At 46.1% G+C, this 27,057-nt stretch overlaps 1 protein-coding gene across 1 annotated transcript in view; it reads right to left on the bottom strand.

The window, feature by feature from the left end:
* The window catches only part of WWC3 (WWC family member 3), a 107,825-nt gene that overhangs the window by 43,004 nt on the left and 37,764 nt on the right, over positions 1–27,057 (bottom strand). The window contains 4 exon segments of the mRNA XM_037013425.2: positions 2,485–2,614; positions 13,299–13,378; positions 14,439–14,515; positions 23,830–24,033. Coding sequence (XP_036869320.2) covers positions 2,485–2,614; positions 13,299–13,378; positions 14,439–14,515; positions 23,830–24,033 — 491 coding nt within the window.

The raw sequence follows: 27,057 nt of genomic DNA, 5'->3' as shown, positions 1-27,057 counted from the left end.
TAAAATTCTCAGCAATTTATATCAGCAGCAATTGAGTCCTTCTGGCAGCATGCAAACAATGTGGAGAACAACTGCGGTACCGTTTTTGCTGCTGTTTAAACGTTTGTGTTTCCCAAAGGAAAAAATAAACATTCCCTACAAAAAAGCCAAACTCACAGAAACAGAGTAGCAAGGGCTGGGGAGGGGGAGTTAATGGGGAGATGCTGGCCAAAGGGCGCAGGCTTTCCATAAGGGGTGAGTAAGTTCTGGGGACAGAAGGTACAGCATGCTGACCATAGTTATCAATACTGGATTGTGTGTTTCAAAGCTGCTAAGAGAAAAGATCTTAAAAGTTCTCATCACACACACACAAAAGGTAACTCCGTGAGGTGACAGAATGTTCATTTAATTGTGGTAATCATTTCACAATGTACATGTGTATTAAATCATCACATGTACACCTCAAATTCATACAGTTTGTCAATCATCACTCAATAAAGTGGCAGGGAGAGGGGGAAACATTCCAACACCACACGTTCTATCAGGAACTGAGTCCGACACAGATGAACGCCACCTTGACATCTTTACAAACCACAAAGATGGTGTTTTCATATTTTTAAAACCTGATTTTTCACTCTTAATTCTACATGGTCAAAAGTCACCTCCTATGAATGTTACTTTGCCAAAAATTAGAGTAAATATGTTTTCTGGCCCATGGAGCCCCATTGGGTGAAAGTTAAAGAGAAATCAGACTTTCTACAACTTATAAAAGACTTGAATATATTTATATTCAGCAGATATTTCTGTCGACAGCAAACACCAGGTGCAGCATTGCTCACACAGCTGGCTCTGGCTCTGGAACAGGCCAATGCTGTTAAGTTTGCGCAAGAAAGACAAGAAGGCGGATTTGACTTTACTAGCAGAGGACACCGCCTGTGCCTCTCCATGGAACTTCTCAAAAAGATGCCGGAGTCTGAAGCTTCTTTCAGAAACTCTGTCTCCAGCCTCCATGGTGGGGAAACCCCTCAAGGCAACTGGGTGGCTTGCCCCAGCTCTGCACTCTCAGAAAGGCCAGGGCAAGGAGGGAGTTCAGCCTCCTGGGGTGAGCCCTCCCTGTTGCATGGTGAACTACCACACAGCTCACTGCTGGGGTTCAGGTGTGGCTTAGATGGGTGGCATCCACGGAGCACCCCCGTCCAGTGCCACGCAGAGGCCTCGGTAAACAGCGGCAGCTCTTCCTGCTACCAGTGCTGGGAGGAAATCTAACAACTGGCTATTTACCACTAAAGAGCTGGAAAGGGCGTCTGAAAATAAAGATTTCTGGGTCCCACCTCCAGAGATTCTAATGCAGTTGGCATGGGGTGGGGCCCAGGAATCTGCAGTTTAACTGACACCAGCTTGGGGACACTCTATGGGAAATCTGTACTCTTGGCTTTCGGCAGCACTGCTGGGCCAAGCAGTCATTCACACTCCTGTCTCACTAGGCCTACGAGTCTGAGCTTTGCTTCGCATCTCCTTCAGTGTCTTACATTCTGCAGAACCCAGACAAATGCCTACCTGGTGCTAGGTGCTCACTTATTGTGCCTAGCAAAAAACAAAAGCCATTCACATAAGCAACTGAGTGCATTCCAACTTTAAGCAAAAAGACCAGCATACATCGTGTACAAAAACTCAGCTTTCACTACAAATAAGAGAACCTACAGGAGTTCAAAGAGCAAAAAAAATAAAGCAATATGAAGATAAATGACCCCAGCCACATGACTGAAATCTATCCCCACAGTACATGACTACGCAGCCACATGGAGGACGAAGCACAGGCGCTGGTGCTCTGTGAGAAGGCTCGTGCAGGATGGCAGGTGTGGGCCCGGCTCTTGTGAGGGTAGCCAGACGTGTGTTCCCTCTCTCGGGTGTCCACATAAACACTGGAAGCGTGTACAATCAACTAATAAAAGTGGTTACGGGAGGTGAGAGAATGGGGTGAGAGCAAGACTTCCTGTCATAGACTTTCTGAATTATTTTGATTATTGAACAGTATGAATGTATCACCCACTGTTGTGGCTTAAAATGTGTCCTCTAGAAAGACATGTTCAACCCCTAACCCCCGGAACCTGCGAGTGTGAGCCTATTTGGAAACAGAGTCTGTGGATGAAATCAGGTTAAGATGAGGTCATCCTGGAGTCGGGTGGGTTCTAACTCAATGACCGGTGTCCTTACAGATGGAAAATCTAGACCCAGAAGCACAGAGGGAGCACCAGGCAACAACCAAAGCAGAGACTGGAGGGATGCACCTACGACACACCTATTTTTAAATGCTTCTACACACACACGTGCACACACACAACATACACATATATAATACTATATATACACATCCTTCAAATATATATATATGAGTTGAATATATAATAACTATTAGTAAATTTTTTTTAATAACGTGAAACAGAAGACAGCTAGGCGAGCAGCCAGGCCTGGCCACGCGGTCAGGAGAGCACCCAGGCCTCTTACCTGCATTAGGTCCCGCCTCTCCTTCTCTCCTGTGCAAATGGCTTTCTTGATGGTCCGGAGCTCGCTCATTATAGCCTGGGCCTCATCCAGTTTATAGTTGATGTGAGCATTTGACATCTTACGATCAATCCTGGTTTAAAAAGAAAAATGAGAGTCATTCCATGCAAGATTACAACATTCCCTTAAACAATGATTAAAAAAAAAACTTAAAAGCTTCACAGAAACATGGAAAACAGTAAAAAGCAATGTTTTAGCAAAGAAACATAAAGATCTCATAAAACCTTCCTTGGTTGTGGTAAACATAGAGGTCAGACCTGGCTGGTGGGTGACTCCTTTGCTCCAGGAGCGTCCTAGCGTTCGAGTCAGGATCCCCGTGTCCTCTACTAATGATCAGGCAACGAGATCCCGGGCTTGAGTAATTTCCTGGGCTTGTACACTCCCCTCTCTGAGAGGAAGATTATGTCTTATTCATTTACCTCCAGCATCTAGGTTAGTAGTCAAAGATGTCTATTAAATAAACACACAAATGAGGTCTGTGTGCAAGGAGAAAAGATGGGAAGTAGCAGAAAGTAGTGAACTTTCGGTAATGACGCCTTTACAGAAGCTGGAGATTCGTAAGTCTCTGTTTCTTTCTTTCCTCTCGTTCTGGTTCTAGTTCCTCACTCTCTACTCACCTGCTCAACTCTTTCCTTCAGTTCAAACACCCACACTTGCTCAGTTCCTTCCTTGCATTCAAACTCCCTCCGTCCCTCCCTCCCAGCCAGCTGCCCCGTGAGCAGCAGGCCTGGCTCCGGGGCTGGCAGCAGCACAGAGGGCCAAGACAAGGCTTGGCTCCGGCCCAGAGCAGGCATTTCCTGGGGCAGGTCCTTTGTCACATCTTTCAGACCTAAGTCTTGAGCCTTGGAAGCCGTCGGGGCCAAAAAAGTCGGGAAGCTTCGGGCCAGAAATGGAGTGAACTCCTCTGCACAGTCACCAGCTTGCGTTTCCGGCTGCAGACCCACCTTGCACAGGTGCTGGTTCTAAAGTGTTTCCCCCATGTCACCTGAACATCTTAGTGGCCAGCCACAACTCCCTTATTTCCCACTCACAAAGGCGTCCTGCCACTGGTGGGCATGGTCACACTCCGGCCCTGAGCAAGTCACTTCACCTCTCTAGACCTCAGTTTCCTCCTGTTGCAAAGAGGGACACCAAAATGTTTCTGCCATTGAATGAGACAATGTGGGGGTGTTTATGGTGATTCTTCTCATTATCAGGTTAATGCTGAATCTACTTACTCATCAGAGAAAAAGTAAGTTAGTTACCAACTACAGGACTTCATTAACAAATTCCTGGCCACATATCACATAATGTCACAACTCACAGCACAACTCAGCAATGGAGCTGATCTGAGCCACTGGCACCCTTGGCATGACAGAAGGGCAAATGCAACGAGCAGGAAACCGGCCCCATTTTGCAGCAGGGCTCCAGGGCTCAGCAGCATCGCCGTGGTTGCCACCATACCACAAAATATTTATGGAAAATGATCTCGAGTTCTCTTCCATGGAGAGTGGATGCAGGCACACCACGGGCCCCCACACATTGAATGGTGACACCCCAGATCCTTTAGAAACACTTTAGAACCAGGACCTGCGCAATGGTGGGTCTGAAGCCTGAAATGCAAGCTGATGAGTTAACAGAGGAGTTCACTCCATTCCTGGCCCAAAGCACTCCGACTTCTCTGGCCCTGACTGCTTCCAGGCCTGGCCTGGCCACGTGTTTCTCCATTTGGGCTGTTCTAGGGAGAACCAGGAATCTCTAACGCAAGGCAGAATAAAAGGCCATCCATCTCACAGCACTACAAATAGTGAGCCAGCTTTTCTGGCAGAGAAAAATCTAGACTCATCTACGTAATACTAGTTCCTCATATTCATCTTCTGATAAAAAGCTTTCCAAGGCATCTCATTTAATGTCACAAACCAAAACGTACATAGGCTAATGACACCTGGAGAAAAAGGGTTACATCATTTCCAGACAAAAACCTGAGGCCAGAAAAGGCAGATTCCCCTGTAACAGTCAGTGGTGACCAGTGCCTCTGCTAACTGGGTCTACTGGCCCCTCCAGAAGAGAAGTTCAGCAAAACCGACCATCACCTGACACCGGCACCCAGAGAAATGAAACTCTTCTGCACTGAATACAAGTTTTCCGATTGCTTGAAAATCAATGCTAATTAACAGCCATAAGTACAGACGTGCACCCACTGTAAGACTGCCATGTGAGACGCTAACTTTGTCAACTCTAGTTTTGTCCTTCAGAGTTGTGGTTTTTAGCAGCTTAGGGCTTTTAGCAGCTATGAACTCTAGGTGTGGCCATCAGTAAACCCAGGGATTGAGCCAGCAGCCTCTCAAGGCACCAGGCTCCATGCTGGGAATGGCTGTACAGGGAGGGAAGCAGGCCCTGATTCTCCTCAGGGAGTGGGATCAGCAGGTCTGGACTTATTCCCATCAGCGGACACTGCACAGTGTCTCAGAGACGAGCATCAACCTAGAGGCCACAGATCTGGGTCTGGCCTTAGCTCTACCCACGTAGCTCAGAGACCTTGACGAGAATGAAGACTGGCCCTATAGCAGCTGTTTCCACTCTGGCCCGAGGGGCTCTGGGCATGGTGAGCAGTAGCTAAGGGGAGAGCCTGCGCAGGGCTCAGGGACCCTCACCCTGGCTTCAGCAAGCACCTCCCCTTCGCTTGGTCTCAGATGGCCGGGCTCCCCAGAGATGCCGTTCGTGGGGAAGGAAAGGGACAAAGAGCCCACAGTTTTAAAAGTGTGAGAGCTATTAGAGAACATGATCCCAAGTTCTAGGACTCTCTGAAGTACTTATTTTAAAATAGTTATATATTATTGTAGAATATATAATTAGATAAAAGATTTCATATTATATAAATGATACATGAACACATTTTACATAGTATATATTACCTGATATTTAAGTGAATGTATTTTATATAGTATACATAGTTGATTATACTGTATGATTGTAGTATATTAAAATAGTTCAATGTCTCAAGGACCTAGTAGGTGATGGTTATGCTACATACCTTAAGTTTGTCACCTCATTTAACCCCCTCAACAGCTTTATGAGATAAAGCATCACCTCAGACTTTATAATGAAAAAACTGAGGCTCAAGAAGAGATTAAGTGACTCAAGATGACAAGCTAAGATCTGGCAGAGGCAGGATTCAAACCCACATTTCCCAGTTCTCAAATCTGCACTGGATCACCAGGTATGGCAATGCCCCTGACACCACAGTGCACCCCACTCAGAGTGGCCAGGATAGGGTCCTTATTTATAAGGGCAAAGAATTTGCCACAGAATTTAAACCACTTCCATTTTACAATTGTGATAAATTTTCAGCTAATAAAAACTTCAGAGGATAGGCAGCCTCTTCCTTCACATCTGTAAAATTCACTGATTTGGGAGTTATCTCCCTTTTTTCAAATTCCCTCTAGAACTTTGATCAAATTCCGAGGACATACTCAATGATTTGATATTTTCTAAAATATCAATATATTCCATTTCACAAAAAGAATCCTAACATCTGTGGCTGCCATAGAACTATCTTTCTCTTTTGTTTAATTTCAACTAAGAGCCCAAGATAACGCCTATACAGCTCACACGATAGAAAATTGTTAACTGCTCAACAAAAGATGATGCTAATAAGGATGGAAGTTATTGCACAGGGTGCTAGGATCTGAATGTTTGTGTCCCCCTGAAAATTCACATGTTGGAATACGAACACCCAGTGGGATGGTATTAGGAGGTGGGCCTTTGGGAGGTGATCAGATCCTGAGCGAGAAGCCCCCATGAATGGGAGGAGCGCCCTGATAAAAGAGAGAGCTCCCAGACAGCTCCCCTGCCCCTGCTGCCCTGTGAGGACACAGCAAGAAGATGGCCACTTTTGAATCGGGAAACTGGCTCTCATCAGACACAGAACTTGATCCTGGACTTCCAGCCTCCAGAATTATGAGAAATGAATTTATTCTGTTTATAAACAGCCCAGTCTGTGGTACGTTGTCTTAACAGTCCAAATGGACTAAGACACAACGTTAAAAGAAATCGAGTACACAGACCACACAGTCTTTGATTTTCATCCCTTAACATTTTGCAGCAGCTTCAGGGAGGTTAAGTGATTTCTCAAGGCCAAGCAGCTGGTAGGATGCACGGTGAGGTTCACACTGAGGCCCCTCACCCCTCACCCTGAGGCCCCAGCACTCATCCTCTTCATTGATGAGTAAGCAGTACATTTAAAGGCAAGGCTTCCAAACTCACACTGGGTCAGACCTGAACGCCACCCACAGAACCAGTCAAATGTCATCCCAAAGTCAACTGGTACTCTTTATGATCTGCTTTTGATAGAAGTGGTTGGAGAGGAAAGGAGAAGGTGCAGCTTCAAATAATGACCATAGTGGTGTTGAAAAGGCATTCTGGGGATGTTTCTCATCAAAATCTACCTCCCGCTGTCCCAGAGTGTCCATATTTATTATTCAATTTAACATGTCAAGAGAATTGCACTGGCAAAAGTAAGACCAAATGACTTCTTAAACCCACATCTTGGAGAAAAGGGCTGCCAGGCCTCTAATGATATTTCATGTTAATACCACAATTACAACCCAAAAGAATGAGAAGTTTTGTTACAAGTCTACCTTTCACATCACCAGCTCTGGCAGAGGGCCTTGAATGAACCTCAGAAAGGTTCCAGCAGTTTTCTATCAATAGTAGGTCCTCTGTGGAACACCAGACCTGTCCCACAACCAGGAACAATGCTCTTTTTGTTTCTGCCCTCATTTTTATATACTTTATTGTTATCAGAGTATTACCAGGGTTTTTGCATGGGCTGTATCTAATGGTGTGACATTAATGGGTTACTGTTAGTCTAAGCTTGTGCTAACTGTGAACAATCTCACTCTCTTCTGAAACCACTAAATCCCCTAGGACAGAAAACTCTAATTCCAATATCTAACACTGCCTCATTCTGGAATCCAGTGCTCAGAAGAGTGTTGTCACTCTTGTTTAAGAAGATGCAGGTTTCACTTCATTCATACCACCTAATGGGGAAGAAGTTCATCAAGCCGTGAAAAGGCTCAAAACAAAGAGGCTTCCCTAGTGGCTAAGAATGTACCTCATGGAAACAGGCTACTGGAACATTTAATGAACACCCCTTTGTGTGACTTGAATAGCAGTAATAAGGAATAGGATTTGTTAAAACACAAAATGTAGAAGGGAAGGAAATACTAGAGGGCAGTCAATAAGCAGGCAACTATGCCAATTTGCAGAGACCTCCCTGAGATCCCCGCCACCCAGGGCCTTGCCCACAGAGTGCCAGTGTCTGAGAATGAAGTGATCCATGTGCCAGCTCCCAATGGGCAGGAGCAGCAACAGCGGCCGCTCTGCGCCGTACCAGCGGCCTGGTCCATTCACTCCACTGAGCCCTGCCCTGGGCCCAGAACTGCCTGGCTCTTGAGGATTGAGCAGGGCACAAAGCCAAGTCCTTGTCCTCATGAAGTCATGTGCTGGTCAAGGGGATAGACAACAAAAAATAAATCATTAGGGCAGGCAGCAATCAGTGTTTTAAGGAAAATGAAGCTGGGCTTGGGGATAGAGAGTGACAGAGAGGGCTCCTTTCCAGATGCAGGGGTCAAGCAAGGATCTTGGCAAGACGCCATTTGTCCAGAGACCTACAGAAGAGAGTGAACAGCCATGTGAGAATTTGGGAGAAAAAGTGTTCCAGGAAGCTGCAAGTCTCACGGCAGAGAGCCAGCAGGGTGACAGGTAGGGCTGCGTCAGTGAGTGGTGGTGTGGAGGAGGGGGCTGGGGGTAAAGAGGTCAGGACAGGGGCAACGCTGCAAGAGAGGACTGTAAGCTAACTGAGAGAGAAAGCCCCAGGGGCCACAGGCCGGGAGGCAGTTTAAGAATCCCTGGGGTTCAGTGTGAGGATGGCTCAGCCGCAGTGGAAGCCGGGAGAAGGCAGTGGGTGCAGGTGCAGAGAAGGCACACTGAGCCAGTGGACAGGCAGAGGTCTGGCAGGTGGTGCTCCCAAAGCGCCATGGGCATCCCTCAGGGACGTGAGTGGGCCGGGGCTGCAGTGGCAGGAAGGCATGGGAAACTCAGTGTGAAGGCGCATTGAATGAGCTTCCTGGCTGCAGGAGGAGTCGGAATGTAAGAGGAGGCACACCGCAGATCTCCAGGAGGCCTAGAATAGAGAGGGAAATGCTCCGCACCTACTGGCCCGCTGGGCACGTTCTCATGCCAGCACTCACTGGGGAAACTGCACACACTCTAGCTGAGTCTGCCCCTCTGCCACTGGATGCTGGCAACCAGTGATATTAAGATAAGGTTTCCAAACGAGCTTCGGAAACTTGAGGGCAGAGAGCCCTGAAGCTCCTTAACTGGAAAAGCTCAATTTTTCTAACAACTTTTGTTATTCACAAATGTTATTCTTATTTTCTGAAGATTTTATAAAGGGCCTCAAGAGAAATGCAAATTACAACTACACTGAGATACTGTATCTCATCTGTGAGACAAGCAAAAATACCACAGCCTGACAACACCTGCTGGCAAAGCTGCAGGAACAGGGCCACTCACCTGCTAGTGGTGACACATCATCCCAGCATACCGTGCACAGCCCCTCAAGAGGAGCATTTGGCCATGTCCAAGGATGCCATTGCTGTACTTGCCCTCTGACTTGGCAGACCCACTTTCGCTTGGAAACTCATCCTGAAATCTTTGGTATCTATACATGCATTGCATTCAGGGAAAAGCTGGTGGGAAATGTTACAAGGGCATGAATCAGGCTGACAAGGCCAGGCCCCACTGGGAATCTTCACACCACAAGAAGAGACAATGAAGAGTGTGTACCTCGTGATGGAAGTAACAGCACCACCTACAAAATATACTTACCTCCAAGAAAAAAAATAGGAGAAGAAACTGAATGGGAATCAGATCAAGCCTCTCAAAGTAATTACATCAGTTTGTATAACTAGCAGGGGACAGAGGAGCATATTAAATGACCCATAGAGACATCAAGCCACAAAATCCAGTATTAGGGAAATTGTACTGGACAAGCAAATTCGTTCCTTCAACAAATAAACTGTCAGAAGAAAAAGAAAAGGAGAGGGGAGCTAAGATTAAGATACACATCATCCCAGCATACCGTGCGGGCCTTGTCCGAACCTGGACGCAGACAAACCGGAGAAACCAGAAAGCTCATTGGGGAAGGGACTATATTAAAAAAGTACTGTTGAGTGGGAGAGAGGTATTATATTACAGTTAAGTTTTCAAAAGGAGTCCATAGCTTTAGGAGAAGTATTTATGGATCAAATATGATTCTGGGATTTGCTTCAATACAAGATTGGCCATTGTGGACTTAACGTTCAAGTGGGGTGAGGGATACAGAGGGTTCCTCGACTTTTGTGTTATGTTCAACATACTCCATCATTAAAAGGTTATATGGTAAACATGCACACACACATATACATTCTATCTTTAACCCAGAAACTGTGTACAAGGCCAGCTCCCATCTACAAAAATTAACAGCAGACATAGACTTGAAAAAGAATACAAAAGTTTCTTTTTTCCTCACTTGGACCCAAGCATAATGATGGATATTCTTCTTTGCCAGGAAAGTTCACCAAGATAAACAAGCAAGAGTTTAAAATGTTATAAGCAGCCAAACTCCTGGTGAGGTGCTCTGGAAAAGAATGCACTGCATATTCTGGGAAGCAAGAACATCACCTTCAACTGATGTTGGTAATAATATCCAAAAAGCCCATTATGTACAACAGCTCATGTGTTATCTGTGCTTAGAGTTAGGCGTTTACACTAGGGTGGGGTAATCACAGTATGAATACTTACGGAAGGTTTTTGAATTTCTCAATAAATTTTACCGATCTGCAGGATTCCATCCAAACATTAAGAGCCAATCTTCACTATCAGAAAAATATTGAGTCTGTTTTTGTCTCCTACCGAGCCTGTGTAACTCACTGGAAAGCTATCCCAGTTACTTTTCACTTGCAAAGGATTTTAAGCATGGCCCAAGAGCCCATGTTTTCTCTCCTTCCTGTGAGGCTGTGTCACACAGCACAGTGAACATGTGTGGGAACAACGCAGCAGCCAATAGCACGCTGCCTCTCCAAAGTGGTACCATCTGGAGAGCTGGGGTGGGCCCTCAGGATCAAGGCCAGGTCCAAAACCTTCTCCCATGCCACTCGTCAGCCTCCCCTGTGGGGCGGGTGTTCCCCCAGGCTCTGGCAGGGAGTGAGGTTCTGAGGATCATCCTCTCGACAGGGAGCAACATTTCCCGTTGCTGCTCCCGAACGTGGGCTCTTGCTAAGGAAAGCAAAGAGAAAATACAAATAGCACTGGCCCTTCTATTCGCAGGGGCACAACTCATACTCCACCCTGGCTGCAGCTGTAAAGTTACCACTCTCCCTGTACTAGCTTCGGCTTCCCATCCAATAAACCTGGAGACACTGGGGCTGTCTTTTCCCACTCTTAACTAAATTAGTTCAACTACAAGAGATGAATTTACTTCTTAGTGATGCCAAGGAGAAGGGATTTTCTCAGTCACCTGAGCACAGGCTCCTTTTATTTTCTAGAGCGTTCAGTCTTAAGGTGACACTGCAGTATAAACCTTTGTCTTCCTGATGCCAGAATGAAGGCGGCCAGGCAAGGAAGAGGCGCTGGGCCCAGCAACCCTGCAGAAGGCTGAGCTGGTGGGGAAGGGTGCTGGATAGGGCTCCCCTTTGAGGCTCAGGGGTCCTGTGTTCCACAACCAGCCGAGACCCAGGTCACCTTCACCAGAGCTTCTAGGAGTGAGAATTGAATTAACTGCTACCCCCAGGCCACACGATGCCTAGCGTTAAATGAGGAGTTATCTAGAGACATTGTGAAGCCTTCATTCTTCCTGGTAATGAGAGGAAGCTATGGGGTAGCCGAAGGGAAGGATGAGATCGACCTCCAATTCAACCAGAAAGTCCTAGCAACTTCTGAAGACCTCCCAAATGAAATTATTTGCTTCTGCTTGCTTCTTGTCCAGCCCTGGAGCAGGAGTGACACAGGAGCACAGGGCCACAGCACAGAGAAGCACCCCAGCAGGCTCTGAGCAATCCTGGATTATTAAAAATGTGAGTCTCAACCTTGCGTTAAACAACAGGGTTTGATGTGCCTGGTAATTACCCTTTGTATGTACCTGAGATGATCACACTTGGCAAGCACTTCTTGGATTGCCACCATCTAAAGAGCAATACTGCAGTCACACCTGACACACTGCCATGGCACCTGCGCACGGGGTGCCAGAGAGTGGCACGCTGCCCACCCTGACTGAGAAGAGTGATCACACGGACCCTGGCATTGGCTGACCGCTGAGTATGCAGCAGTCACCAGGACTGCCCTCCTACCAACTGAGCCCAGTGACCGCTGCTATGGACCAGAAGTCTGCATCCCCCACAAACCCACATGGTGAGCCCTCACCCCTGATGGGACGGTATGTGGAGACAGGCCTTTGGGGGGTTTAGGTTTAGATGAGGTCATGAGAGTGGAGCCCCCGTGATGGGATTAGTGAGTGTCCTCATAAGAAGAGGAAGAGACACCCAGAGAATAGAGGTCCGCCATCACCACCATCATGTGAAGAAACAGCAGGAAGCAGGCCCTCACCAGACACCAAGTTTGCTAGTACCTTAATCTTGGGTGTCTCACCTTCAGCAATGTCGGTAAATGTCTGCTGTTTGACCCTGGTTTTTTGTCTGCTTTTCCATCATAGCAGCCCGAGCTAAGACAGTTCCCAGACAGATGAGAAAAGTAGGTGCAGAACATATGAAGCACATGCTCAAGTTCAGCAAGTGAAGCCAGGCTCCAAATAGAGGGAAAATGGACTCTTGACCAACAAGCATACAATACTCTTTCTTAAGAAAATTAATTCTTTCATATCAACACCCCCAGCATTTATAAAATCACTTTCGTTTGTTGAATTTGCTGATTTAGGATAGCACACAAATGATATGGGGATTCAAACTCTTAGTAGGGAGAAGGTTCTAATTGTCAAGATACCAACAGGAAGAAGCCCTACAGAGCAGATGGCCCAACAGCATGTTCTGTGATGATGGAAAACTTCTGTTACCTGTGCTGTTCAGTGCAGTGGCTACTGGTCCAGTGGTTCCCAACCAGGGGCACATGTGCCCTCCAGGGAACACTTGGCAGTGTCGGGAGACATTTTTGGCTGTCACAGCTGGGTGGGAGGGTGCAACTAATATCTAGGGGGTCAAGGCCATGGATACCGCTCAACATCTTGTGCACAAGAAGAGCGCCTGCCACAAAGGGCTATCTGGTCCAAAGTGTCAATGGCACTGAGGGAGAGAGAATCCACACTAGTCACATGTGACTACTGGGCATTTCAGATGTGGCTACTGAGACTGGCAGGGGGCTAAATTTTAAATTTTCCATAATTTTAATTTAAATTTTAGAATTGAAAAATTTAAGAGACTAAAACTACCAAAACTAGAATTTGGATTTAAACAGCCATGTATGTCTTGGACAGTGTAGCTCTCAAGAATATGCAGAGATAGAAAATAAAGGTCTTGTTTCCCAAGTATTTTCATTTAAAGGAGTAAAGGATCTTCAAGGAAAAGGAAGATTTTGATACATAGGACTGGGAAATAATGACCACAGATAAAAGCATAAAAGGGAACACCCTCAAAGCCATAGGACCCACATCCAGGTACCAAAACAGGTCAGCACAAAAATAAGTCCCAGGAACCATCTCTCCTCTATAATTGCAGGCAACTCACTCTTGCAGGGTCTCCACCCCCTTTTCTTTGTACTGCAGTTCTTGCTTCATCTGCGTCAGCTCTCGTTTTAATCTGGAAAGCTAAAGACAAATTACATTTTTTTTCCAAAAAAAAAAAAGCTGTGAAAAATTATTTCTACAATTGTTAGCACTGTCATCTAAGTTTCTGATTAGCTTCCGAGTCACTGGATCATCTATCCTCTCCGTGAACATGCATTCACGGGCAAATAAAATAGCCATCCTGTAAGAACTGCGCTGCGTGGACACAAGAACCCCAGAGCACTAACGGGCTCCTACCCACGTGGACCAGGGAACCAGCAACTATTCCCTTTTTCAAGGTATTGCGCTACACATCACACTTAGCAAACCATGTAATACTTTTGTCAGCTTCCCTTCTACTTACCACTCCCACATCCCACATAGGAAACACTGTTGCTAAAAGCAGGATCCCAGTCTCCAACTACCTGGGAGTCAGTCCCCTGAGTGCTATTTACAGATTCCAGGACCTGCCTCAGTCTGTGCTAAAACTGAGGGCTGGGCCTGGGGGCTCACATATTTCCCAACTCCCCAGGTGTTCTACTCAGATGCACTGGAGTTTGAGAACCACTACATTAAGAGGGACACTCTGGCTTGGAGAACGAGACCAGAACAAGAGCTTCATTTCCAAGATGTCTCCTGTGCTTTGCTGCAAATGCATCAAAACCGTCCCCCTTCCCAGACAACCAAGACAAGGGGCCGAAGGGATGGAACAAGGAGGCACATAAAGAAGTCTGCAGGACTCCTCCAGGAATACAGCAACCTGGGGAGACAGCAGCCGCTAAAGCTGCGGAGGGCCAGGGTTGGCACCCCGCTGACAGGGAAGCAGCCCTTTGAGATCAGGCCCTGATGTCACCAAGTCTTTCCAAATAGGGGGACGAGTCTAGATACGGGTGATTTTTTTGGTTAGACCAGCTGAGGTTTTAAAGTGAAACTTTCCCCCTCCTGTTGGGAAAAGAGTGGAGAGTAAGACCAAATGAAATAGAAAATCTTACTAAAATATGAGTGTTGGACACACTGACCACCATAGAATGAACCATGATATGTGATGTTACATAAAAATACATATGGGGCTGCTAGTTGTGAAAACACCCGTTTTACTCACCCTGTCCCGACGACTTGCTATTTCTGCTTTAATTTGGTATGGGTCGTACTTTGTATTTGTTGAATATCCAGAGAAGGCTAAACAGAAGGAAAATATTTGATTTTATAATGGATCCTTTAAAATAAATAAATACACACAGATTGGAATTTTGGATTCACCGTATCAAATAACTACTTCTAAGTTGCAGAACTACAAGCTGGCACTGGCTCCTAAGGAATTAACAGTTCACAACTTCAAGTCTCAATGTTTGATTTTTGCGTGAGCTACATGATTCCACATGATAAAACATTATGGCTGTAGATAAATCAAAACTGTTTATTTGCCTGCAAAACTACTAAGGTTAAAAATCACCTAGACACAGTGAGGGGATGATATCATGGTATAGAAAACTGTTCTCACTGTGTAAACAGTACGTACAGTATGAATCCAGCTTTGCTTTTTCAAATGCACAGACATGCAAGTGACTGGAAGAACAGAACTAAAAGCTAACTATGGTTATTCTCAGTGGCTTCATTACACAAGACTTTACTTTTGTCTTCTTCATATCTATATTCTCCAGATGAACAACTCTTGACATAAGAAAGAAAAAAACACAAAGATTTGTAAAATGGCAAAGAACTTTCTAGCAATGTGTCAGTATCTGGAGGGCTTAGGAAAAAGCTATGCTTCCAAGCTGCTTGCACCTAGCAAACTCAAGTGCAGCACCCACACTTTTATTCAGCAGCCTGTTGATGGATATTCAGCTAAAACCCACCACACAGCTAAATGCTTTCTTAGACAGCACAGTGTGCACAATGCACGATCTCTGAACAGATACAGCATCACCGCTATGAACAGCCAGTACCTGGGGGCGGGTATGACACGCAGACTTTTACACAGCCTGCCAGTTCCCGTCTGCACAGAGAGCCACAAGTCTTTTCTGGTGTTTCGGCAGCTGAAGCGGCCAGTGGCCACTCTGAATTTCCAAGACCCTGTTCACCTCCCCACAGTGCTTTTTCTTGATGCTTCTGAAGCCAGCAGCTTCTGTGTGTATTGACTTGGTTTCAATCCCTTCCTTAGCTGGTGGAGCACCCCAAACTCCTATAATCTCCCTCCAGGCCACTTCTACTAACATCACCTGCTTAGAAGACCCATCTGCAGAGCCAGCAACCTTTCTTTTACCCCTTTGATCTGGGTACAGAAGGCTGACTGTCTTGCAGATAACTAGATGCAAACTAGAAACTAGTTGAAAATCATTTCCTGACTTTATATTGGAGAGGATGGCTCAAAGCCATCAAGTGCTTTAAACAGCAAGATTATTTAAGAGCCTCAACGTTGGATGCAGTTCATTTGAGCAGTTCAGATATCTCCTTCTTTAAAAAAAATTACAGTTCTACAGAAAATCTATTATTTAAGCCTCTATTTGTCAGAATTTCAAACCACTAGAATCTACTGGAAATTAATATCTGGAGGAACTAAGTGTTTGCCAACTTTATCTCAAATGTTCTTATATTTAGAATTATAATCTCTCAAAGACATGGAGTAAAATGTTTTTAAAACAGAATTCTTTCTTAGACAAATGTCTATTTCCAAATCCCCTAACTTCCATCCTGTCTGACTCTTTGGTGCACTTAAGATCAATAGCGAAAGCAACACCTTGAACAATGCCCTTACAAGGCAGAAATCATTTCTATCAAATCTCCACACTGAACTCCTGGGACTTAAGTTCCCCAGACCTGAGCTTAAGGGACTTCCAGTTGGGACACATACAATAAGCAAATAAGCCTTGGGCTTGCTGACTCCTCACATCCTTGCATGTCACCTTGTCACCTTGCAGTTGAGGAAGACAGCCCTGGGATCTTTCCCATTCTGGGTAGAGAGTAACCCTCCCACTAAAGTCCAGGGAAGTTAACTGCAATGTTAAACATCAGCAACAATGATCTGAAATCATTGCTATAAAACTCCTACGCAATTTTGTAAGGAAAATTACCCAAGAGACTAGAAATGCACAGGGCACAGCTGGACAAATACAGAGCACTTGTCCCCCAACTCTCCTCCCTCACTAATGGAGCCCTGAGGTTGAGGGTATCCCCTTTCCCCCAGGGAGGCCCAGCATGTACCCAGTCCTGTGGCAGCCTGCTAAAGCACACCGTCACTGAGCCACCGAATCCACCAATGGGGAGGCCCACTCCACCTCTAAAGGGCTCTGTTATATGACAGCGGATGGCCTTGTTGTCCAGGCCCATGGGAGTGAGTCTCTTCCATTACCTACAGCTGAACCATCCTAAATTGTAGAAAAGGTTTTACTTACATTGATGCCATTCACGTTACCTTTGTTTTGGTCTCTAAAATTATAAAATTCCAGGATTGGGATGAAGGAAAAGGCAACTCATGTACCTAAGACAGTGAGTTCATTTTACCTCCAAGTGCAAAGAAACATTTTGAACACCGGTGTGACTTTTAATAGCCTAAGTCAACTTAGCCAACTAACTTCTCAGTTCCCTATGTCTGCCAGTAAGTCTGATGGGACCCATTTCTAGGGTGCAAGGAATAGCCCAAGGCTCTAGACCACATTTTAAATGGCATGCACTCCAGAACATTTAGAAAAAAATATCTTCCTCTGTTAAGACATGCCTCTGATCTCATGATTTATGATAAATACCAGGCTTTCACCTCTGAGGCTTTCTTTTCTCTTGGAGAGTTAAGTGGGCAGAGGTATTATTAAATAGCTTAAGGAGCCCAGTCATATGCACAGTACTGCTTTGGATGATATAGAAATAAGGTGATAGTTTAGCTGGGTCACAACCATGTAAATTATTATACCTTGCTATTATGGGGTGCCTTTCACATTATTTCATCTATTCTCATAAAACGTTTGTGAGAGATGATGATGGCGTTTCCCCACTATTAAGACTAAGTTTGAAGTGACTTGACCTACATTGTGCCATCGGTCAGAGAAGGACCTCTGTCTAGAACTTGGGCTCCTGGGGGGTCATTTGTCCAAGATTCTTCAACGAGATTAGCTTTTCCAATGTAAGAAGCATGGGTCTCCAATTCCCCAATGCCCAGGGTCCACTAGGGAAACCTGACCCATGTATCTAGCACTCAAAATTGCTGCCGACCCCAGGACTTATTTTGGATTTCAATTTTATGCGGTACTGGAAGGGAGAAACATGTATGTCCATGTGTCCATCTGTCTGTCTCTCTCTCTTACACACAGGCTTCCTCTGTGCTGTGAGAGCCTAAGATCACCCCAGGGGGATGACATGTTGTAACAGACCAGTAGTCCTTCTCCCAAGACATCCTCTGGACAGACTGCTCCTTAGCCAGGGGGCACCGCCAGGCGCCAGCACAGTGGGGAATTGCTCAAGGCTGCCCGGGAGGACTCTGAGGCCTCACAGAAAGGCCAGTGAGCCCTGACAGTTTCCAAGCTGACGGGTACTAATTACCAAGGCAGCTACAAAGGAATGCATGCAAATAACTGAGGCCAACAACAGAGGGCGTGACTTTTTTTTATACCGCTCCATAAACAAAGGAACAAATATATCAAACAAACCTACTCAGAGGTGACCTACAGAAGTAACACCAGATGCCACCAAATCCAAAGAACTCTCTTCCTAGGACAGACTAGGGGATTATCTCAATAGACATGTGTGCTTTGCTACAACCTTTAAGACTGAGTCTTGCCAACTTAATACCTGTGAAAAATGCTGTGAGACCCATTCTTTTCCTGCCTGTTCCAACATGCTTGCATGAACGAAAACAAAAGGCTGAATGGATGGACTGCAGCCCTTATCCTAACCTAGATAGCAGATGAGAAACCCTTTACCAGAGAACCAATGGAAGACAGTCTTTGTGGGAAGGGCTTGGAGCCTTAGAAAGAATGTTGGCAGGACTGATGACTGATAAGGTCAATCACCACCACCTAACCCAGGAATTCAGGGTGGGTCAGCACTTTCTCACCAGAGATAAGGCCGACTCTTTCCCAGCCACCCAAAGAGACTCTTGGTGTAGACTTCTGGTAGCTCCTGGGAGCCAGAGTAGCAGTCACATTCCTGCTGCTAGACTAGTGGATCTCAACTCTGATAGCCTGGGAACCTTAAAAAAAAAGTCTGGCCCCATCCAAGGCCAATTAAGTCAAAATCTCTGGGGGTGGGGCCCAGGTTTAAAAGCCCTTCAGGAGATTCTTCTATGTAGCCAAGGTTCAGAAACACTGAGATAGATTTGGGGTTGGGAAGCTTTTTCTGCAAAGCACCAGGTAATAAATATGTTTGGCATTATGGGCCATACAGTCTGTCTCAATTCCTCAATTCTGCCTCGTAGCTGCTACAGACAATAGAAAAGTGAATGGATGTGGCTGTGTTCCAATAAAACTTTACTTGCAAACACCCAGAGTGAGCAAGATTCAGCCCGTGGGCCGTACATAATTTGCTGACCTGTGGTTCAGACTATAATTCACTCGATACAAGAACTCCTTCCAAAAGGCTCTGCAAATGGTCATAGACTTCATCTGAACACCTCCAGAAGCTGGAGTTTCTCAGGAAGAGTGAAAGAGTAACTCCAAAACCAAAGTTTCTGAAATAACGAATGTATTCAGGGTTAAAAGGCAAATGGAAGAACATATTAGGACAAAGAAAGTAGGAGAAAACTCTACAAAACAGAGCTGTAGAGAAAGTACAGGGTGTGTCTCAGAGACAGTGAGTCCATTGTAGATCAGCTGCATCCCAGTGTTCTACAAAGCATAAAATAGGACTGGGTACCAGGCAGCTAGTTCTCAAGCTTCCAGAAATAGAGTAGGGGTCTTAGTCTCATGGCGACATGTGTGCTCAAATCCAGCAAAGTATCTACATTTGCTTTGGTCAGAGACAAAAAAGGTCAAGGCTTGGACATTCTGAGATACCAGATGGCCCAACATTGACACAAAATCTTTCTGGTCCAATGAATGGAATTTTATTCTGGTGGTTTCCGTAACACGTGGTGGTGGTAGGGGATCTGTGAAGGGTGTTAGAGATGCACATCCCCTCCCCCCACCCTCTGTCATATCCTTCTGCTCCAATATTAGACATGGCTATTCTAGTTAATTCCTCTGTTCACCATCAATGCCTCATTTTTCCCTATAATCAGCCCTTGGGGATAAATCGCATCCCCAACATTTAGTATATACAACATAAATATCTGCTGGAAACAAAACAAATAGCTTAGTGATCCTAGTGTGGGTCAAGAGAAAGATCAAGAAGCAGAAACTGCTCTGCCCTCCTTGCACCTCCTGAAGTTGCAAAATTGCCAGATGACTTGTCCATCTCCATCGGTCTTTATTTCCAGGTAACCTGAACAATGGGAGGGCAACATGTTCCAAAAACATGGTCAGCTTTCCTGAGCTGCCTCTTCCATGTCTAGGAAACCGTACAGAGCACGGGAAGCTGCACATGCAAACAGATCTGGGTTTGAATACTGAGCATGTGACCTTGAAGACGTAATGTAGCCTCCCCAATATCTTTTCTCATATGTACAAGGAAGAAAACATCATGTGCTTCACAATGTTGCAATCATAACAATGCACAGAAAACACTAGCTCACCGAGTATTAGTTCCTTCACCTCAAGTCACTGCCAATAAAGGAAATAGGCCCAAATGTTAGTCTGTTCCCAGTAGGGGAGCAAGGAGACGCTGCCCTGCTTAGATGACTGAGCACTGAGGGTGATCTGGGCTAAGTATGACCAGTGTGGCCAGCTGGAGCCCAGGTGTGCTGGGGATGTTGCCGCCATCAGGCTCCTTACGTGGGCCCAACCCCTCTCTCTGTAGGAGACATCTGTTAGATCACAGTGATCCAGCCACGGATCACTGCCTTGAGCTTTATCCTGTGACCAGAAATAATTCATTTGAGTCATACTGAACAGAGTTTTCCTCACTGTAACTGGTAGTTCAGATGAAACAGCAAATTGAAAAGAACATGGTCAAAACCTCAGGGACAGAAGCAACCTGATAAAGCACTTGGATTAGGTCCTAGATTCCACTTGGAGTCTTTCCTCCGATGAGGTGATGGGCCCCAGAAGATCACTACCACCTCCAGCCCTCCATGAGCACAGGCAGGCCCCATCTGGCCTCCACGGCCACCTACACAGTGGCTGCAGAGACTGTGTCTCCACAGAGACTCCTAGCAGGCTGGGAATCTGATGAGCTAATGTTAGAATCTCAAGTCAACACCACAGAGTCATCTGCTTCCTCTGCTGAAGGTTTCTTCATGCACCACTTCAAAGACAGCATCATCAGTATTTCTTCTTTTACTGGGCAGTAAAAAATTCCATGGAGCACAGGAAGGAAATGTAATTGAGTATAATTCCCTATTTGCCCAAATGTCAAGGAAGTGAAAAACCCAGGGAAATACAAAAACTGATGCTGAGGGATGTCACAGCTCCACAGAACTACAAGTTTTGAGTGCCCTTAACCTACAGGCTCAAGTTGCACTGGGACTGCTCCCTCGCTCCCCTCGTGCCGGCTGTGGAACCCCACATGCGGCTCTCAGGTCTGCCTATATTTGCACCTTTTAGGGCTCCAGTCCCGAGCTCCCACCCATGCACACTACAGCTGAAGTCCTGGCTGTGCTGTGTTAACCAGAACATGATAAACACCTCCTCTTGCTGTAATTTTTCTTTCCAATCACTGGCATGAAACTTCCTTCCCAGCTCTCTGATATGTCTTTCTTGCATTCCATCCTTAGGAAGACTGACCAGAGAGCCTCTTTGGAGACCTAACCAAACCCACCCATGGAACAGATAAGGTCCCTAAAGGCTATTGGGAAGAAACACTCTATCAGACTGAATCATATGAAATTGCCAATATTTGGCCCTTTTTCAGCTACAAAAATTACAATTTTATGTGGTTCAACCTAGTTTTTACCAAGTAACTTTCTGAAAGACTTAGAATAGCTACCTATATATTCTTAGAAATAGTTATGAGCTTGTTTCAGCTAGGTGTACTACAAGGCACCCCGTCCATGGGCTTCCAATCCTATGAGAGCGCTAAAAGAGACCGTATGTTGTGCTATAAAAGTCATCTCAAGAGATACCAAAAGACTGAAATCTTCCATAGTGGAGTCTCTGACCACAGTGGGATTAAACTGGAAATCAACATGACATCTGTAAAAAGTCTCAACAACTTACTTTTAAAGAACCCGTGCGTCAAACAATAAATCACAAAGGAAATGAGAAAATATACTGAACTGACTAAAAATGAAAAAACCAAAATTTGCGGCATGCAGTTAGCGTTGTACTTAGAAGGAAATTTTATACCTTTTGAGGCTAAGTGAGAAAATAAGGAAGGTCTAATATCAGTGATCTAAGTTTCTACTTTAGGAAGCTAGAAAAGGAAGAACAAATTAAAGCCAAACTAAGTAGAAGGAAGGAAAGAATAAAGAGGAGAAATCAATAAAATAGATGACAATAGGGGAAAAAAGGAAAACCAAAGCCAGTTTATTGTAAAGAAAAATACAATCAGTACAAGCTTAGCTACACTGATTAAGAAAAAGACACAAGTTATTAATATCTGGAATGAAAGAAAGGATACCACTACAGAGCATCCAGGCATTAAAAGAATCATAAGGAAATTCTACACATAACTTTATAAGCTTGACAGCTTGGATCAGAGGTCAGCAAATTCCCTGTGGGCCAATCTAGCTTATTACCCATTTTTACACTTTGATCAGAACAAGCCACACACATTCTTTTATGTATTGTTTCTGGCTGCTTCAGTACCATAACAGGGCAGAGTACTTGTGTCTGAGACCATATGGCCCACAAAGCCAAAAATATTTATGACCCTTTATAAAAATGTTTCTGATTTTTGGATTAGATAAAATAGACAAATTCCTTGAAATGCACAAATACCAAAACTGATTCAAGAAGAAACAAAAAATCCTAATCTCCTCATACCCACTCAAGATACTGAACTTGTAGTTACAAGCATTCCCACAAAGAACTCTTATGTACAGATAGCTTTCCTGGTGAATTCTATCGAATGCTTAAGAAAGCTTAATACCAATCCCACACAAACTTTTTCCAGAAAGAGAGAAGGAAAGAACAGTTCCCAACCCATTCTGTGGGGGGGCCAGCATTGTCCTGATACCAAAATCAGAAGACATTACAAGAAAACTGTGGAGATAAACCAGCCTCTTAAAAGTTAGCACTGAACTGACCCATCACACTCTGATGGACGGTTAAAAGAAAAAACAAAACAAAATCTACTACATACCAATACCTGAAGAACCAGAGATAAGACAACCTGGAGACAGCATACCTGAGTCCCTACATTCTCTCTAGGCACGTGGTTACAGAACTCCTTGACATTCTTGTTAGAGGGGAAACCCCACCTCTTCCCACAGCCTGCATGGCTTATTCACCTTTAACAGCACTGCCATCAAAAGGCATATGGCCCCTTGGCCTCACCTCCACTCTGACTTGCAACACAGAGTAAAGCTTTAACGTCAAAGCTATGTCACCAGAGCCAAATACCTGCCAACAGGACAGTCGTGTCACAGGTAAGCCCTTCCATGGCCCAACGAGACTTAGGTCTTTATAAAATAAAACCTCACACATGCTCCCCAAGCTCACCGGAGTCCTGGACAGTCCTGGCCAAACACCTCTGTGGTGGACTCTTAAGTGTGACAGCTCTGTCGGGGAGGGACTGGCTCAAGCAGTGACTGAGCATGTCAAATTACAAAATACTCTGGCTTCTGAGGCTGGACCTGGTTCCTTCAGTACCTGAGTATCTGCTGAGACTCATGAGCCAAGAGCCCACCTCCAGCAGCCTCCAAAGCTCAGAGGGGGTCCTTCTGAGAATATCAGTCTCCCTGGAAGGGCAGAAAGCAATAGCCCCTGATCCTCTGGGCCACACCGCGTGCCTCCGCCTTCAGTGTACTGCTCAAGAAAGGGCTCTATGAAGAGGCAAGTACTCGACATGTGTGAAGGCCCTGAATATTCCCAAGTAGGATCAACAAAACTGTTGTGTGGGTCTCCCAAGGATGGCCCCAGGCCAACAGCATTCACCACACAGGTCTCCGTGCGAAGCCCTTTCTCATGCCAACCACATGAGATGTGAGCTCGTCTGGTGTCACTACCTGGAATTTGCTTTCTCCCTTCCAAAGCTGAACGTCAGCCCCTCAGGGGCAGAGACCTCTCCCTTCTTGGGCTCCAGCTATCTCTGTGTGTGGGCACAGGGTAGGCCTTGTCTGACAGATATTCACTAAAGGAGGGGCTACCGCATGACATCGAGTCCCCGGCAGAACCCTGACTACCCAACAGGGTGCGGTTAGAAACCCTATGAAGCGGTCTTGCCCACATAGATGAATGTTGGCCCATCACCTAGCAGAGAGAGGGCTTTTCAAGCCAGGCATGTTAACCGTAGGACAATCAACTCACAGCTGGCGTGTGAGCGGCTGTCATCCTCACACATTCTGTGCAGTTGCTGGTACTCCTCCTGAGCCAGTTCGAAGCACTGCTGCTTGATCTGGTAGATTTCCTTCTTGGCATTGAGAGCCTCCTGGGCTACAACGAGGTACTCCTTCAGCATCCGCTCCTGTTCGCGCCTCCACTGCTCTCTGGGATCCTCAATCTGGGTCAGCTCTAAATTCCAAGAGTTAGAATGTAAGTGACTTAAACGTACAATCTTTAGGTTGACCAAAGGTAACGAGTTACTGACTAGTTGATGGGAAAATTAATGAAAGACCAGAATGCACATTATGGAAGCATCCACACGGAGTCTCCTAGCATGTGCAGCACCTTCTACCTGTATATCCCCAGCTGAGAGGAGAAGAAAACTCCATGGACGTGAAATAGTTAATTGCAGGGGGAGACAACACCAGACAATGTTTCACACTGCCAATAAATATTGGCGGAGATGAACCCAAATGAGTTTGTCACTGTCACACAAACGGGTGTTTCCAACCCCGCCTCACTGCCCTCAGCGTCGGGATGCCCAGGCTCGCTGCTCCCCTCTGCCCCCTCCCACACTCCCCAAACTCGCAGCCCTTCTGCAGTCTGTGGACTTCCATGTCGCCCCCATCCATGCGGCACCCAGTCTGCACCCTGGCTTTCTCACCACAAGCTCCAGGCAGGGCGGGTGCCTCCTTGGGCTCCAACCTCTCTCTGGAGCTCCCATCTCTTCTTTCCAACTGCCTCCTAATATGTGTGTCCACTTGGACAGACCCAGAGGGACTGTGAGTCACCGGTTCACAGCCCAACTCATTCTCATAGGGCGCCTCCTCACTCCCAACCCGAACACCAAACCAAACAGCGGCACTGTGCCTCCTGCCTTCCGTCTGCAAGTGAGCAGTGCCGTCTGAGGCTGCTGGGCTGACCTGGGAACGCCCGAGACTCGTCCTCAGAGAACTGATCTTCTCCCTCACCCAGAGTACTCCCTGGGCCTTTAAGAACTGGCGATGGCTGCCCTAGACCTCATAATGACTGACGACATACCCTTCTCTCCGTCCGTCGCCCCTTAGTGCAATCAGGCCCTTGTGATCTCTCTCCAGAAACACCCAGGCCCCTGCGCCATCCCACCAAGAGCCATCCTCACTGCACTGCCTGAACCTGCCTCGCGAGCGCTGCTTGCAACGCTTTCCCACACAAACCTCTTTGAAAGCACAAAGTCCAATATCCTCTACATGTTATATGAGTCCCAAAGCTAACTTGCCAGCACCATTTTGAGTTTCTGTCCTTTTCCCCACAAACATCCACTAAACAGACGGAATTTTTCCAAAGTCCACATATTTGGACATGATCATTCATGCTCTGTAGATGCGGCTTCTGTCCTCTTCTGCCCACCAGGAAACCATACCATCCTCCAAGTCTCTTTGCAAAGGCATCTCGTTTTGGAGGCCTCCTCCGCCCCTCTGAGCACATGTGTCACAATGCAATGGCTGGGATCACAGCTCTCAGCACTGATCGCTTGGCACGCATTGCTTTGCTATTTCTTTGTTTCCCACCTAAACTACAAGCCCCTAGAAGGTGGGCACACAGCTCCTTCATCTTTACATTCTCAGGACCTCTCATTAGTCTGAAACCCAGAAGGCAATCGGTGACTACTGGCTGCAGGCTCCCTGAATGAGGAGCGGAAGGGTCAGTCTGCTCCCTAGAGAGAGGACGGCAGGCCCGAAAGCAGATCCGATACCGAGGGGGTGGAGGGGCCTATGGCCGGGACACCCGACTCTGGAAGGCTAGCCTCTTTTACTGCCACAACCCTCCCAAGGGAGACTTCAACAGAAGAGCCGCCCTAAGGGAAGCAAAAACTGGAAAGCGCTGTCCCTGCTCCAAACCTGGAGATCCCAGGCTGTGGTGGCTCCATTATGACAACGACATCTTGGTAAACACATTCAGGCTGCTGGCAGCCAAAACAAAACAAGGGGATCCTTCACAGGAAAGAAGTACTAGTAAAATTTCCCTACCCAAATCTTAAATAAATATGCAAAATAAGTTTTAAAAAATGTTCTTGAGAAGCACTATCATAACAGCCAAAAGGCAGAAACAACCCTGATTCCATCAATGGTGGATGGATAAATAAAATGAGGTCTATCCATACAGTGGAAGGTTATTCAGCCACACAAAGGAACAAAGTACTGACACAGGCTACAACATTGATGGAGCTTGAAAACCTGATGCTGAATGAAAGAAAGCAGACACTAAAGGTCACATATTGTGTGACTCCACTTACAGGGAATGTCTGGACCAAGCAAATCCATAAGGACAGAAAGGAGCTCAGTGGGTGCCAGGCTGGTAGACAGGAAAGGAATGGGCAGTGACTGCTCATGGGTTTGGGGCCTGACTTGGGGTGAGGGAATGTTCTGGAACTAGACAGAGGGGTGGCTGCACAAGCCTGTGAATGCACCAAATGCCACTGTACTGTACATTTTAAAATGGTTAATTTTATGTTCTCTGCATTTTACCTGTACATGGTTAACCATGTAGTAAATATGTCAATTCTATGTAACACACAGACACACACATGAGGGCTTGCTGGGATGTTTCAAGTAAGTTCTCCCTTTTCACCTGCTCCTGCCATCTCCCCAACCCCATGCACACTGCCATCCCAGGGCCCTCTTAGAGAGCCTCTCCAGGCCTTAAAAGCTCACATGGGGAAATAAGAAGCCAAACGAAACACCACTCTGTTTCCTGCCTCAGCCCCAGAGTTCAGATTCTGGGGGCCTGGGGTGGGGCAGAGGCACAGCTGTTGGCAAGTGCCCAGCGTCCCCACGTGTACTCAGCCAGCAGACTGATCGGCGTTGTTCAAACTCTGTCCAGTGCATGGAGGGTCTTTGGGAACCTCAAAGGTGGTCAGCCCGGGGTCCTCTGGTCCCTCACCCCAGCACTAACCTGCACAATTACAATTAAGTATCTGACTCAGGTTCTGTACCTTTAAAGTGGTGCTACCAAAAGTTGGCTTCTTGGGAGTAAGTTTTCTGGAGTGGGGTTTTTGGTCCCCTATGTACACATTGCTACAACAATAATTATTCTTTTTGCCTGAGGAAAAAAGAGAGAGTTGAGTTGTCTGAGGGCCTTGGAGGGAGGAGGTGGTGTGACTCTGGAGCTGACATCATCACTTGCACCCCACGGTGCTGAGCCATCCCAGTTATACTCAAAGTGGCCAGAAGA

Source organism: Manis javanica, chromosome X (genome assembly GCF_040802235.1).
Source record: "Manis javanica isolate MJ-LG chromosome X, MJ_LKY, whole genome shotgun sequence".
Classification (NCBI taxonomy): domain Eukaryota; kingdom Metazoa; phylum Chordata; class Mammalia; order Pholidota; family Manidae; genus Manis; species Manis javanica.
The sequence above is the reverse complement of the archived record's forward strand: the minus strand, read 5'-3'. Positions and strand labels throughout refer to the sequence as shown.